The sequence below is a fragment of the Apostichopus japonicus genome, chromosome 4, assembly GCF_037975245.1.
Source record: "Apostichopus japonicus isolate 1M-3 chromosome 4, ASM3797524v1, whole genome shotgun sequence".
Classification (NCBI taxonomy): domain Eukaryota; kingdom Metazoa; phylum Echinodermata; class Holothuroidea; order Aspidochirotida; family Stichopodidae; genus Apostichopus; species Apostichopus japonicus.
The window spans coordinates 22716168-22732132 of record NC_092564.1 but is presented as its reverse complement, the minus strand read 5'-3'; the positions used below and the strand labels follow the sequence as shown (position 1 = coordinate 22732132).

At 36.4% G+C, this 15965-nt stretch overlaps 2 protein-coding genes across 5 annotated transcripts in view; one reads left to right on the top strand and one right to left on the bottom strand.

Moving 5' to 3' along the window:
• The window catches only part of LOC139966825 (uncharacterized), a 34689-nt gene extending 20645 nt beyond the window's left edge, over window positions 1-14044 (top strand). For 3 of the 4 annotated variants that reach the window (XM_071970205.1, XM_071970207.1, XM_071970206.1), the window contains 9 exons: window positions 501-631; window positions 824-979; window positions 2270-2675; window positions 3078-3259; window positions 4316-4462; window positions 5893-6002; window positions 7299-7561; window positions 9010-9076; window positions 10719-14043. In XM_071970205.1, coding sequence (XP_071826306.1) covers window positions 501-631; window positions 824-979; window positions 2270-2675; window positions 3078-3259; window positions 4316-4462; window positions 5893-6002; window positions 7299-7561; window positions 9010-9076; window positions 10719-11865 — 2609 coding nt within the window. In that variant the 3' untranslated portion in view covers window positions 11866-14043. Of the gene's footprint in view, window positions 1-500; window positions 632-823; window positions 980-2269; window positions 2676-3077; window positions 3260-4315; window positions 4463-5892; window positions 6003-7298; window positions 7562-9009; window positions 9077-10718 lie in introns of all 4 variants that reach the window. The other variant, XM_071970204.1, reaches the window with a different exon arrangement.
• LOC139966835 (aspartyl aminopeptidase-like) overlaps window positions 1-15965 on the bottom strand; it is a 106759-nt gene that overhangs the window by 45764 nt on the left and 45030 nt on the right. The window lies entirely within an intron of this gene.

Here is a 15965-nt window from a genome sequence, read left to right as displayed (position 1 = left end):
AATCATCACATCATTGTGAACAAAAGTAGCACGTAGTTCACACATATGTACATGTTTTTGTGTAGAATTTAATTTCTATTCATTAACATTTGAGGGATTATAATTTGCTTCTTGCTTTATTATTCCTTGCCTAGGGTGAAAGTGTAAGTGATACAAAAACTGTTTATTGTGATGGTCGGTGGAAAGAAGTTTTACTGAAGAACATAAATCATACATAATACATTTCGTCCTAAAAAAATTTTTTGTTTGAGTAAGTTTTTAACACTATAAATCGCATCTGGGACCTGAGGAACGATTTTTGTTTTGGAGGGCACTTGCTTCCCAGGACCCCCCCCCCCTATTGGCGACCCCACTATTTTTATTATTGCATTATCAATGAAAGTAGAAAGTCAACGGACAAGATTGAAATATGATGTGTAATTGTTGTTCAATTTTTCTTTGAAAATAATGATTGTTTGCAAATAAAGGAATAATTAGAACATGTCATTAAATTTTCACAGACCGATCACAAGCCACTTGCAGATGTAACGGTGATACGTTCACAGAGGCGGTTTGGGACGACCCTGTAATTGTTCAGGTACAAGACGACGGTGCAGCTAATGACAGGGCTAGATACCAGACCCTGAATGAGGTATACGAAGCTACCGCTAAATTTGTTCCATATGAAGGAGAGAATACAGGGCCCGATGGTGGGGAGGCTGGAAGCTTGGAGTGGTGGTGTGGGGTGTTAACTGATCAGACCTAAAATAAGGATCATGGCAAATTGAGGATCCATTCATTTGTCTTTACAAGTTCATGTCAGTACGTCATTTTTGTCTTACAGACACTCCGGACGTTAAATGTAACGACTGATAATGCTTTTTACGTAGCTGAGGTCTTGGTTAATTTGACTACGTCTTCCTTCATCGAAACGGAAAACTTTGATATCGTTGCACAAGGTCTAGGAAAAGTATCAAATGCCAACGACACATCAGCAGAGGTAAGCATGTACTGCTATTGTAGAATAGTGCAGACCTTTTCATATTTCTTGCAAATATAACCAGAAACGTTTACAACAGCACTACACCAAGGCATCTGCTCATATGGATTACATGTTGAAACAGGAATTATTTCAACCTCTCAAACCCCTCATGCCCCTCTCCCCCCCCCCTTACTAGAAAAACATATAATTGAACGATGACGTCACGGATTCACTCTGCGTCAATACGTCTATTCTAGGTTGACCATATATCTAATACAGATACTACACAGATTCATATTTGCCGAACGTATAGCTAGGTATTTAAATAATACTTCCATAGAAGTGATAGAGGCGGAAGAAATAATTTGACGCAGTTACAGTGAATTTGTGACAAAACAACTTTTGATAAATTTGGGGACGTATGGACAGTTTCAAATATCATTCTCTCAACCTGTACATCAGATGTATATATGCTTTTGTGATTTCTTTTTCTTATTATTATTATTTTGGGGCTTATCTATCATTAATATGTAAAAGAGTGATACTTTTCCATACGGCTGTCTCGAATGTTTCGGATGTCGCCAACTTAGAGCATTAGAGCGCTGTGACTTTAACGTAAGTTTATATGATCAATATGTCAACGTAGCATCTATATATACCGACCCTCACTTGTCTCCACTTACGGCTCTGGCACGATTGCCAAAAATAAAGGGTAATACCTGACAATGCTTATACAACACCGTAATTACATGTGTATAGCATGTAGCATGATATATATGATATAATTAATAAATCAAAGCAAATTTGTGAAGCTCAGCATTTCAAACTGACTATTCGAGTAACTCAGACCAATTCATCGATTACGGATATTCGGACTTACTAAACCAGATACTGACCTATTAAATTAAATGTAATATAGAAATCCATCATATTGCAGCTTGGATTATTCCACCAGACACATTAGGGTTTCTTGCTCTCATTGGCATATCCCAGATGTTACTGCTTGATGTCACATATAATTCAAAATAATAAAAGGCTTCAAGCGTCAAGCTTTAGAGGATAGGGACCAAATGCAATATTTAGTAAAACAATCAAGCATATGTTTATTGCAAATGACAACAAATCATGGAACATGATCTTACGCTTAAAAACACATTCAATTGAATGGAAGGAAATTGATTTGCAGTATTTCTATTTGTGAAGGAGCTACTGTTATAACGCAATTCACTAACAGGGAGAAATTAACAATGTGATATGTATTCTGATAGCTCATTCTAAACATGTTCATGTTTATTACTCCCCATATAGGTATCGGTGGCCGTTGTAAATACTATTGATAATGTAGTGCAAGCAACATCAAGCAACGAAGATTCCAATTTCAATATAAGTCAGGAAGCTTCTTCAGAAATATTACAGGCATTCAGTCATCAGCTGGATAACGTAGGAAATAGTGGCAAGAATTTCTCTCATAAGACACCGAACATTGCTGCAACTGTTGCACAAATAGATATTTCTATTTCTGCAACTGTGGAATACAAGCTTCCTTTCGGAGATGGTAAAGATAGAAACGTCGATGAAGAGTTTGACACACAAACTAAAGTAGTATTGACGCCTAGTCTACAAAAAGCTACACAAGAAACTACTGATGAAGTCAAGACATCAATAAAAGTACCACACGAAGTGGGAAGGAGGATTTCGGAGGATTCCAATAATGGTAGAGTTTAGTTTATCTTTCATCCAACCTTAGTATGACCTATACTTCTCCAGTGGTACAGCATAGGTTGTCTTGCTTCATTATGTACACACCAGGAATCACACAGGTCAGAAGGGACTAGTATGGGAGTGTAATTCAGTAGACATTCACCAGATTGGGTTTGCTTGTGTCAGCCTTGAAACACAAATGTGAACTATTAGGTTATGTTTCTACTTCTTGACTTTGTTAATATTTAGATATGGTCCTCAAAACCAAATTGAGACAACTTTATTCAGATAGCAGCAGATCAGGATTAACACCGTGAATGTTCCAGCAGCACATGCTTCTTGTTATAAGTGTACATCAAATTTCTCGCTGAAGTATATATGCTTGATGTTAGAATTGTTCTTTTATTCCGTACAGTGTCTCAGGTGACCGTTGCTCTTGTGTTTACGGTTCATCGAACTGCTGCCCTTTTTCAAGACCCTACTAGGAGAACAGAGAAAGTCAACAGTCTAATCATCTCAGCATCTCCAACAACAGACATTCAAATCAAGGACCTTCCAGATAATTCCAACATTGAGACAACAAGTCATCCAAGAAAGGTATATTATAGCACTTACTATCAACCTACAGTAAAATTCCGAAAAAAATTATCGGCTAGTGAAACTATAATCCTACAACTAAACATTCCTCCAATTCAATTTGCAGAAATCGTGATGCTTGTCCAGGCTCACAGTTATCAATAACGTGCATTGATTGTCTTAGACAACCTATGCGTCTTGACAATGGGTCTTGACTTTTATTAGTGTGTGCTGCCTATAACTCATGCGACTTGGTTATCATCTTAGATGACGTTACATCGCTGAAGGCACTACATACTTTTATTTTGCCGTAGTAGGAATATTTTTATTATGCACAAGGTACATCGTAGCTGCACAAAATTGGGATATTCCGGTATGATTCTCCACCTATTTTCCTACTTCATACACCCTGCAAGAAACACCAGTTACCTGCCATTAAATTCAAATGAACATTTTAATCGTGCCCGAGTTCTTGTTTTATCCAACTGTTTTCTGTTTTAAGAAGAAAAAAACATAATAATAAATTGCCGTCATCATATTCTTATGACATTGCAGTTGAACGCATTACCCCGCGCGTAAAAGGTGGCTTCATCATTTGTGTATACGAACGCGCTATAAGAAATGATATTTTCAAAGGGAATGTGTTCTGACGCGCATATGTAGTGGTTTCAATTTACTGTGTGTAAGTCGTGAAAATGCGCCTTTATAGTCATCAATTGAGCGCCCTGGGTGCTATACTAAATGTTTGGTAATGACTTAATTCGTCTTGGTTATCATCATGCAATGCATCGTGCTTTTCAACAATGTCCTTTAATGACATCGGTAAGTTTTGGTTAAAGCTCGATATTTATGACAAGCGCGCATTGGTTACCATAATGCAATGTAGTCATCACTAGTGTGTTATATTTACCACGAGTATACTACCAGTGTTCCAGTATTGCTATACAACTTATCACGTTTTAGTATTATCTAGCTATCTAGGTTAAAAAAAAACGCATAACAAGAGGCAGTCACATAAAGATGTTGATTTCCATGTAAATGTTCTACTGTGCTTTAAATTATATTTGCAATTATCAGTCATTTTGGTGCAAAGAAACAAGGTGCGCTTACTGGAACACAACCGACAAAGGATGGGCAGATGATGGAAGTAAAACGGTAGGAGGTCTGGATTATGGATCTTACAGATGTAAATACAGCCATCTCACCAACTTTGCTGTTCTTGTTGTGAGTATAAGAATTAACTCAATAGCAAATTTCCCCATCTACATTTTATCGAATAGTCCAAGTTCCATTTTAAATTGATTGAAGGAGACACAAACCCAGTCATCATCACCAGTCAGTCAATTTTATGGAGATAACTACCATGAACAACCTCCCCAAACAGATAAGTCTCATTCCGATGGACAGACAACACATATTTCATGTTCCTTCACAAACAAATCTGAAGACTTGATCAAGTCTAAATATGATATCATCGAGCCATCCATGCTTCAGTTTCATGATCCTTTATTTAACAGCAATGTTTATTTCCTGATATGGCTTTTGTAAATGCAGAATGTAAAATATTGAATCTTTTAACATAACCCTAATGATGGCATTGGTTTCCATGTCAGCACTGTTAACATTTTACTTTCAAATAACGAAAAAGAAAACAAAAGAAGGAAAAATTAAATTTATTAGATCCTAGTAGCGATATAACAATATAGATTCACAAAACTGACAGCTCTCGACATGACTTTAAACTAAGATATCTCCCAAGCGGACCAAGATTTTTCATAGATGTTCTTTACAAAGAACTGTGTTTCTTTAACATGACAAGTGAGTGACGTAAAGGTGAGAAACGAATGGCACTATTGCTTTCTTTAAAACTTGATAAAATTGCTGACCAAATCCAAACACCTGTTTTTAGCCTGTTATTGTCCAATAATGAGAAAATATTGTCCAGTATTTAGGTAATGTTGTCCAATAATGAGGTAATATTGTATGATAATGAGATGGTGAGTTTATTATCAAAACAGAAAGTAAAGTTTGATAATTCTGTTAAGTTTTCCAACAGTTCGTCACAATCAAAGCTAGTGGATGAAATAATTAAACTTGTTTAGATTGAACATTTTAATCTAACATTCGATTGATATATTTGCGTGTCGTCATCACTGACGTCACGACAGATCATGGTATTTGGTCATGAATGGTCTCTACAAACCATCAACGTAAAACATGACATGAATTACTGATAATTTCGGTCAACTCTGCTACGTGTGGAATAACCTGAGCAAACATTTCAAATATTGGTTCTGAGTAGTAAACATGATATTAATTTTTTTTAATCACATACTACAATTTTATGGCATAGAATGATACAGCATACGCATATTAGTACGCACCAACAGAAAACCATGCTCAAATGCGTATGTTGAATTAGGTACCACACTGTGACACTGTTATACCGTCATATCTTTTTGTGTAGAAAGTATTTTTTAATAATCAGTTTGTTCTAACTTTACAAATAAAATAACTGCTGCAGAACCAATTCTGTACTGTCCGCATCAGTGAAAACTTGGAACTCTAGAAAAAAATGATGGTTTATCTGTAGAGGAATGTAAATGATGACGCTGGTCCTAAAACAAAATGTATGTTTGTCTGTTTCATTTCAGGATGTTCATGGCAGCATCGAGAGCAAAGCGTTGGACATATTTAGCATCATCGGATGTATTATATCGGTTATAGGCCTCATCGTTATTATAATAACTTATCTCTCTAGCAAGTAAGCCTGTTTTAAATATTATTTATGACTAAGATCAGTTTTGTTGATTAAGAGGGTCAGTGGTGTATTATTTCATGGGCTAGTATTTTGATACCATTATGGTGGGGTGGTTTGTTTGGGTAGGGGGAGTGTAGGATACAACACATTAAGACAGTTTGAGTGTTGTAAATAGTTATTAATTAGTAACTTAACAAGGCAATGACTTAACATGTACAATAAAGCAAGAATTGAGGCACTGACGCCATTAGGAAATTTGCAAACAACAAACAGCTGGTAAACGTAACACGCTGTATAAACCTTGAGTGCTTGGCAATTCTGATGTAATGTATTTCTAATGTAAACGTTCTGAGCAAATGCAAGAATAGGTAAGCTACCTACATACAGGTGAAGTATGCTAGCTTTATGCAGGAGTAGGTTTGCTAGCTAAATGCAGAGGTATGTATGCTAGCTATAAATACGAGGGAAGGTATGCTAGCTTAATCCAGAAGTAGACATGCTAGCTAAATCCAGGAGTAGGTACGCTAGATAAATGCAGGAGTAGGTTTCCTAGCTAATTGCCGGTGGAGGTCTGCTAGCTGATTGCAGGTGGAAGTGTGCTAATTACTTGCAGGTGGACGTATGCTAGTTAATTGCAGATGGAAGCAAACTAGCTAATTGCAGGAGTGTGTATGCTAGCTTAATGTATCTACTGGTACGCTAGCTAAAGATGGTGAAGCCGTTTGCTACCTAACTGCAGATAACTGGAGTAGATATGCGAGCTAAGTGCAGGAGTAGCTGTGCTAGCTAAATGCTGTGGTGTGTATGCTGGCTATAAATACAGCTATTTTGCTATCTAAATCCAGAAGCAGTCATGCTAGCTAAATCCAGGAGTAGGTATTCGAGCTAAATGCAGAAGTATGTACGCTAGCCAGATACAGTTGAAGGTCAGCTCGCTAAATGCAGGATAAGGTATAATAGTCAAGTGGATGAATAGGTTTGCTAGCAAAATGCATGAATAGGTATGCTAGCTGCTCTCAGGTGGAGGTATGCTAGCTTATTCCAGGTGATGCTAGCTAATTGCAGGTGTAGGTATGCTAGCTAAATGCAGGTGGATTTATGCCAGCTAATTGCAGGTGACGATACGTTTATATATGTAATACGTTTTGTAATGGTTATGTTATTGCGAAGAGTACACAAATTGTAGAAACGGAGATATATAGAAGAACTTAAACCATAATGTACAAAATTAAATTATTTTTAAAATCCATCCGTTGAATCATTAGGATTAAAAAGTAACATTTTCTGATATTACCACAGGAAGCTACGAAGCAATAGACCTAAGCAGATAATTCTCAACCTGAGCATCAGTCTTCTAGGCCTGTACTTTTGTTTCGTCATCGGTATCAATCAAACGCGTCGTAAAGGTATCTGTGTCTCCTTTGGCGCCCTCACTCACTTCTTCCTCCTTGCATCTGTGACTTGGATGAGCATTGAGGCCGCAAATATGTATCTCCTTTTTGTCAAAGTTTTCAACTCCACAATACGCAACTTCTTACTGAAAGCGTGTGCTATTGGATGGGGTGAGTTTTCTCATATATATGTATCTGTTCACATCAGTATATCATGATGTACTAGTCTGTCGTTCTAACCCTCAAAACAACTCCATACTTAATATTTGATAGGTTTTGCATTGCCGTTTTCTAGATATTTGTCAATAGTTATTGTATTGTGTAGTTTCGTTCGTCAAATTTTGAGACCTCTAGATATGGTTTTGCCCGAGGAAGCTTTGCTATTTTTCTATGGAGCTTTGCTATCCAATTAGAGGAGCGAGATAGAGAGAGGGGTTGGGCTGCGAGGTAGAAGTTAAGGCTGACCCGTCTATAACCTTCTTCGGTTGGTTCTATGATGATGCTTTTAACAAAGCTATGGTGATAAGTAAGAGGAGCTTGTCAGGGCTGCCAGATGAAAAAAATTGATGTCTACCAAAATCGAGGGGGAAATAGGCCACTTTTTGAACAAAAGAACACGTAATAGGCCAGCTGTTAGGTCAAATTTATGTCAAAAACGACGATGTAAGTTTCAAACTAAAAATCTATTTGGAAAATACTATGAAAGTCGGAGAATGTAGCACTTTTTGAGTGAGCAATTTCCACTGTTGTTCTGGTTGGGATTTTGTGCGTATTCCGTTGGTGGACAAAGAGGAAATACAAACTGCCACTTTCTAATAAGGTTGTAATATACATGCCCTGGAGCCCTAGAGTGTGGACTGTCCACGGCTTTCCAAATGAGTCAGAAATAATAACAAATAATAAATGTTTCCCCTCCATCTCATTTATTGATTTCTGTTATACAACGTGAGATCAATCAATTGTCTGAATTGGCAATTTGAACATTATTAACAAAGTAGAAAATATTGAACTTTGGTATCTCTAACAGCTACAAAAGGTAACATGAACACATTATTCCAGTTTCAATTGAAGTAACCAATGTGCGGCAAAAGTCAGAAACAGCTCTAGTGAGGTGTGCATAAGTTTCCGTTTAATACGGACATTATAAATAATTTTAGTAGGATATGAGTTAGTTTTTAAACTTATCAAATGAAGAACATTATCAGAAGGGCTTTCAATAAGCCTTACATTGGCTTTCCACTCTCTCGGGATTGCTGCTAAAATTCCATAATAAATAGTAAATAGGAAATTATTTTTAATATCAAACTTCGTGGTGAATTCAGTTATGGTTAAAGCATTACCGTTACCATTAAAGGTATATTTTACTGTATAAGGATTCTTCGACACTAAAATATTGAATAAAAATAATATCATTATTACTTTTTTATATGAATTATCAACAACACATTGATAAGAGCAATGATCTGTAGGGCGGAAATTAAAATCCGACAAAGCACTACCTTATGAATAAAGGTGATTGAAATGTTCGTATCTTTTTTAGAGGAATTTTACTTGCTAAGAAAACATGATTAAGAGAACATGTTAGCAGTAAATATTTTATACAAATTTTCTATTTGCAGGTGTTCCAGCTGTGATTGTTATTGCATGTGTGTCGTGTTCACCAGACTCGTATGCAAGTTGCGACTAGTAAGTTTTCCATAAGATACTGTTAGTAGCAGAAATCCTACATCAGGGCATAGCTAATGAACGGTATAGTAAGAAATTTAAAATATATGTCAAATTAAATTAAATTTGGTCTTCTGGTAGACGAATTTTAATGAGACACATGTTTGCCCATCATCAATGCACATTTTTGCCCATTCATTCATGTAATAAATATAAATAATAAAGATATTAAAGGATGACTTTAAGCACAACTTTAATTTTAATTAAGACCGTTTAAAAGGACTGCTATCAGTCCTGTTGGTACTTATATAACTCTTTTAATTTTGAGAAACTACTCCTTAAACAGTTGGGGTCCATCAATTAAAGTGACTGTACTAAATAGCCTCATACATGGACCATCATAGGTCAGGTTCTCGGATGTAAAACAAAGTCAATGGAAAATGCCTCGAATAACATGTTTACAATGTCTTGAAAATGATGTTCAATGTCATCCAAGGATCGCTTATTGTGTACATGAACTAAAAAGAAGTAATCAGAAATTATATAAAGCAATGGATGAATATTACCATTAGGCCTGCAGTGAAGAGCTGACGTCATCATTATATTAGCCTTAAATGAGCATTCCAGAGATCTAGCATATTTTAAAGGAGAATATCTTGAAAACCAAAATAACTGTAGAAAACTTAAAAGCACTCAATTTTTTTCCTTGGACTATGTCATACAAAGAGTTATTTTCGGGATTTTCCTGCTACCAGAAATTACATTTTCAGAGTTGTAATTTAAATTGTCGCCATGAAATTGCATTTCAATAAGTTATTTTATTGCAAACATAAGAACACGTTATATGATGTAAGTTGATTCAATCTACATAGCGAGTAGCACATTATGAGTTAAACCATGTAATAATGACAGATTTGAAAAGAACGCCAGCATATTATGTGCTAAACCATATAATTATTACAAATTTAAAAAGGACACCTTTATGTCTATTGCATTATTGTAATTCTAGATAGTTTAAGTACGCATAGAGAGATTGCATTTTTGTAAACTTTGAAGTTTAGTATGTTCAAATACGAAATATACATATCATGAGACATTCCGTTGGATAAATTTGATTGTTTAACAAGAAGGCTGGAATAGTTTGCATGTTTAGGTCATAACTATATCTGTCATATAGCCTTTTGTCACATTTGAGGATGTATCGGGCAATCATCTGAAAACAGCAGAGTGAATGATGTCACCGTCTGACATATTTTATCCACCATACGTTACATTATTATTATCCAACATATCTTAAGTTAGGACAAAATATTGAAAGGGGGCTTTGAGTCAACATTGTGCAGTATGTTCTCTTAAACTTGCAGTGTTATATTGTTTGTAAAGGCAATATTTCATTAGCGTATGCAGATGATTCATGAACATGTCGGTATGGGAGATATCTCACTTTTGGTGAAACTTTGCCATCAGTAAATTAGTTACCTTCGAATACAACCGATTTACTTTAAGGAACAGTTTAGTATTGATTTGATGATGAGCAATATTATATGGTTAAATTCATATGTGTCCGCAGAGTCAATGTCTTATTACCTGGCTTTATCGCAAACTGTTTAAAATTTGTAATACCAATAATTTGAAAATGACTTAATTTTCTTTTCTTTTGCAGTTGTTTTCCACGTTCACAATCACTTGTCTTTCTGATATTTGTATTTGGATTAGTGGCGTTCTTGATTCTTTACAATTTCATAATATTCATCCTGGTAATCACGAAATTGACGTGTGGGAGGAAGAAAGTCGCTAAAATCGATAATAAAGGCAGAGAGATGCTCCGTCGGTTTCAGAATGCAATGGTAATTGCTGTCTTACTTGGAATGACTTGGATCTTTGGATATGTCTCCATTTTGGGACTCAAAACACTTTCCAATATTTTATTTTGCATCTTTAACTCACTACAAGGATTCTGTATCTTTGTCTTCTTCGGCGTCCGGCAGAATGATGTAAGAGCCATATGGGTTGGTTGGCTGCGTGTATGTCGGACCAGGACAAGCTTTGAAACCTCATCCATGTCCATTGGGCTACCATCTTCTTCAAAGGGAAAGTTGTCCGCACTGATAAAGTCTACATCGGCCACTGCCAGCAAGGTGGAGGTGAGTGAGATGAAGAGCTGGAAAGATGATAGCGAGTATTTTGAGATTGCACAAGATGCATGTGCATACCAGGGAATTCCCCTTAGAAGTGATCAAGAAAATGAGAAAACAACCAACAGCCACGGGCAAACGGAAAACTCTTACGAAAGGGTCTTGCATGTCCACGATAATCAGGCGAGAGGAGATGACCCAGATCAGTCGACTCTATTGATCATTTTTGAAGAAACCCCAAACAACCAGATAGAGAAAGAGGTTGTCGATTCCGGAGAATATCAACAGTTCAGTGACGTCACACCAGAATATTTCGAAGTGGAGAAGGTTAGAAAAGGATATGAAGGAAACGTTTCAGAGGCAGATATCGAACCGGGAGGAACTCAGAACCTTTACAGTCCCGAGATACAGACCCAGGGGGTTCCTTCAATTCCAGACCTGGTGAAAGACCAGGAACCTCTCTACCAAACCACGATCGCCATTGACGACCACAAAGAGGGCAAAACAAATAATGAAGGTTCTGGTTATGAATTTGTTGATTTCAATACGACCGCTTTGGTGCAAGCAGCGCCATTAAGACCAACATCTGCTTATGGAGAAGTAGCAAATGTAACCAAGGAGATTAATGATACTGTTGTTGTCAAGGCAACCAGTGTTGTGGAAAAGGAAGAGTGACATGATTGTAATCATTTATGTTAACGAATATTAGAGGTAAAAGTAAAATGTTTATTAATCAACCTCAGCATGCAGGTGAATCAAAACTGTGCAGGTGGAACTCTTCAGCCACTGGTATGGCAAGTTGCGGATTTCAAAACTTCCTGGCAAAGCAGAATAATGTTACAAATATTGATTATTGTTGCACTCCCAACAGGGACAAGCTCTAAGTCTCCTTGAATAGTGAAGTGATGTTTTGTAATCAATTTTTTAAGTACAATAGTAGTATTAGCAAGCTACAATGCTAAAATAATAATAATAACAAATAAATAAAATACTTCATACAAACTTAAATAAACATGAATACACGAAGTATTCTATAGTTTCACATAAACAGTCACTTCGCGCAGACACATTTTCTGTTATTTACATAACATCAGATATTTCAAATTTTAAGAAAATTTTTGATAATCAACAATGTAATCATCTAAGTTGTTAAAACGGGCATAACATTTAAAATTTCTATTTGCAAAGATTATAACTACTTAAATTTTAATTTTTTTCTCTTTATCTCTAAGATTGTAGATCATATATTCTCTTTTTGTTAGCATCAAATATTTCTGAAGCCTGTACATTGGAATAATGTCTATAATAGTAGTAACTTACAAATGTCCTAAATATGTATGCAGTGACGCCACAGTAGGTCTGACAAGTGGGGTGACAATTTTTACCCGACAAAGGTCTTTAATTGTCCCGACAAATTTGGCGAACATGAAGCTACCAGCCAGGCTGCATCAATTGCCCATACAAGACTTTATGCTTTCGACAGACAGGGGAATTACCAGACCAACCACATGCCTCTCGTTCTAATCTCGAAGATTTATGTGTTCGAATGCTATTCGGAAAATTGCGGTATGGGGCCTTGCCAGATGGTGTTTGTTTAAAGTTTTCATTCCGAGAATCATCTCTAAGTCGGGTGGGGTGGTAACGCGCTGTATAGATCGCTTTAAAATAGGCTACTATAACTTTTTTACTTTGTTTCCTTCCTGCTATCTATCCTTATTAAAATTACTGTTTCATTACAAAACAATTCTTGAAAATTACATTGCATGACTTTGAGTGACCGAAAATCGATCATTTTAATTTAAGTTGTATTGCGATTTATGTATATCTCTTGTAGACAATGTATAATTGCATCAACATATTATCAAAATGTCACAGAAAAGAGACTGATTAAGGCGTGTTTAGGCTTTAAATATAACCAGGCTTTAACTCTTCGTTAGGCAATGCGATGTATTAGTTTCTACCTATTTTCGAAAACATCTCAACTTCAGTAGTGGCAAGACGTTTGAAAGGAAAACATAAGAAGAGGTAAATGTGGAGTGCAACTGCCCGTGTCATTTCAGTGAGAACATTATGACGGTTGTCGGTGTACTAGTAATGTGTAGGAATCAAAGCTCACTGCAACATGTAAATGTGGAAGATGACACTCTTGTTCGATCACATTGCAATGAATAGCTGTATTACGCTCAATCTGTGATATGGCTACTCCTCTATTCTGTTACATCTCTGAATTGAAATTTAATACAAACTACAAAAACATTCAACTTCGAGGAGAGGTCGCCTATTCCTTTCAAATAAGAATCTTTGGAGAATCGCATCATGTTACTTTCTGCATATGGGTGCTTACAACTACTATAATATCAATATGCTTATTTTCATACTGAAAAGATGAAATATACATTTACTAAATAGATTGAAGTGAGAACGCCTATTCAGCACGAAACTCCCGACGTTGTCGATTACAATATGAACGATAAACGAATGTTGCTATTTATGGTCACCGAAATTATAACTACATAAAATGAATATATCAGTCATCTGAGAGAGAATATTGAAGGAATTGAATTTAAGCTTACATATTGCTTTCATTTTCTGTATTCGAATGTCTTTTAGAAAATATTCTTTTATTTAATTATATGGCTACAGTTTGCCAAACATGTTAGCGCCGGGAAGTCCTTTTTATCTGTATACTTGTGTATATATACCCTCTGTTGATTATCAGTTTTACAACTGCGCTAAACGAAATCACAAAGTTGTTAATTATGCAACGATGAACACTTGATTTTGTGTTGTAAATATAATAAATTTATGATTGTCAGCGAGGACGCATTATATTAACAAAGCTGAAAGCCACATTGCTCTGAGTACTTGTATTTATATATGATGTAGTTTTGAATTGTGATAATTTAACCTACAACCAACGACATTCGTTTTTGGTTTTGATCTTAATCGTAACCTTTGTAGTCATGCAGGCGGATGCGATATTTGTGTGTATGTGCGTGTGTGTGACGCCTTGCTTGTAAACACAATATCTCAAGAAGGGAAAATTCAAATCTCATATATGGTGTGTAGGAGTACCACATTGAGTAGAAGAGGCTTATTGTTTTGGGGAGGTCAAAGTTTATTTGGGGTCCCAAGGGTCAAATTGTGAAAATCTTGTAAACACGCTATCTCAAGAAGGGAAGCTTGGACCAATCTCATATTTAGTATATCGTTGTGGCTCGTTAAGTACAAGAAGGCTGATGTTTCTGGTGGAGGTTAATGTCATCTGGACCCACCAGGGGTCAAATTGTGGAAACCTTGTTTTATAATCTACCGTATCCTCAACCGACCAGCCTATTAGATAACATGTGCGTTACGCCTCATTAGAATAAAAGAGGATGTTGGAAATTGGCATCCTTGGATAAAGAACGGAAGCCTCGGCCAAATCTCCTTTGACTTAAGTGTGTCGCTAACTCTTTGGAGTTGCCGTGTGCTATGAACTCGACTAATCGACGAATGGACGATATCATTGTGAATCATCGGTATTATATCTTTACTTCTGTTGTTGGAGGTTTTCCGTCGTATTTCGCAATGTTCGAGATTCAATGCCAAACAAAAACTTTAGGTGTTTTAGAGGCAAACCAAACGCACAATCTTGGGGACCAGGGGGATAGAATCGCCCGGCGCCTGTTTAATGTACAACTTGTAGGTGTTCCACGTTGGGAAGAAGAAGCTTGTTGTCTTTGGTAGAGATCAATCTGTGTGCTGAATACAAGAATAGTTTTCATCTCGGTCATCAGCTGTCGATGTGAATATTGTTTGTCATATACCAATGCCTTTTGCTGTACTAGTTAGATTGAATTATGCTGTTCGTCCTGGCTATACTCTACAGCCTAGTTTGTCACGTTCATATTATATTATTCATGTAGCATCATTGAAACCACACTGCAGTTTTGCTGTCTGGTTAATTTCTTTTCTTTTAAAATCTACCTAGTTACATATTTCTTCTTCTAAACCGTTATATCAAAAGCCTATTCTAGCAACTGTGCACGATACACTGTACCGTATGGACACGGATATGTCAAGCCACGACAAACAACACATCAAATCAACAACAAAACAAAAGCAAATTCTTAAACTGAGTTTATATCGGCGATAAACTGACTTTTTCGAATTATTACACATCAGGCTTGCCATAGACGGACTGCTTGAGTCGAGTGCCGAATAATACTGTGTACGCGTGATTTAAACATCAAAATCCATTCATCAAAAATGCATAGCCCTAAGCGTAGACATGGCTGTGTTTAGACAACATACATCGGCTTGTGGAAAGTAGGCCTAGTATTTCATTAGAACAGACTTGTTAAAGTACTGTTGATTGTCTCCTTGATCAAAACAAACATCACCACTTATAGCTTAATCCTAACAAAAAGTGATTGTTGATCTGCAGAACCTAGCGTAATTGTTCATACACGAAACGGGCTGTTCTAGTTGTATTTTATTTTTAACATTTTTCGGATAGTTGCTACAATTTTAGAAACGGAGGCATTCTTCATAGCGTTTCTGCGGTAGTTATTTAGTAATGGTGTATCGTGACATAAATAGAGATTATGTAATGGAACTATAGCCTGTTATAGGTTTACTAGTACCTGTGAATCCATCATACGCAAATCCATGAAGTTCTTAACAGAGTAAAACATCAGTGTTTGCAATTTGGATTGAACGGACTAGCTTTACTGCAGTACTATATGTGCCTACGTCTTACCTTTGACCTCATCAGCAAAGGTCAATATCGG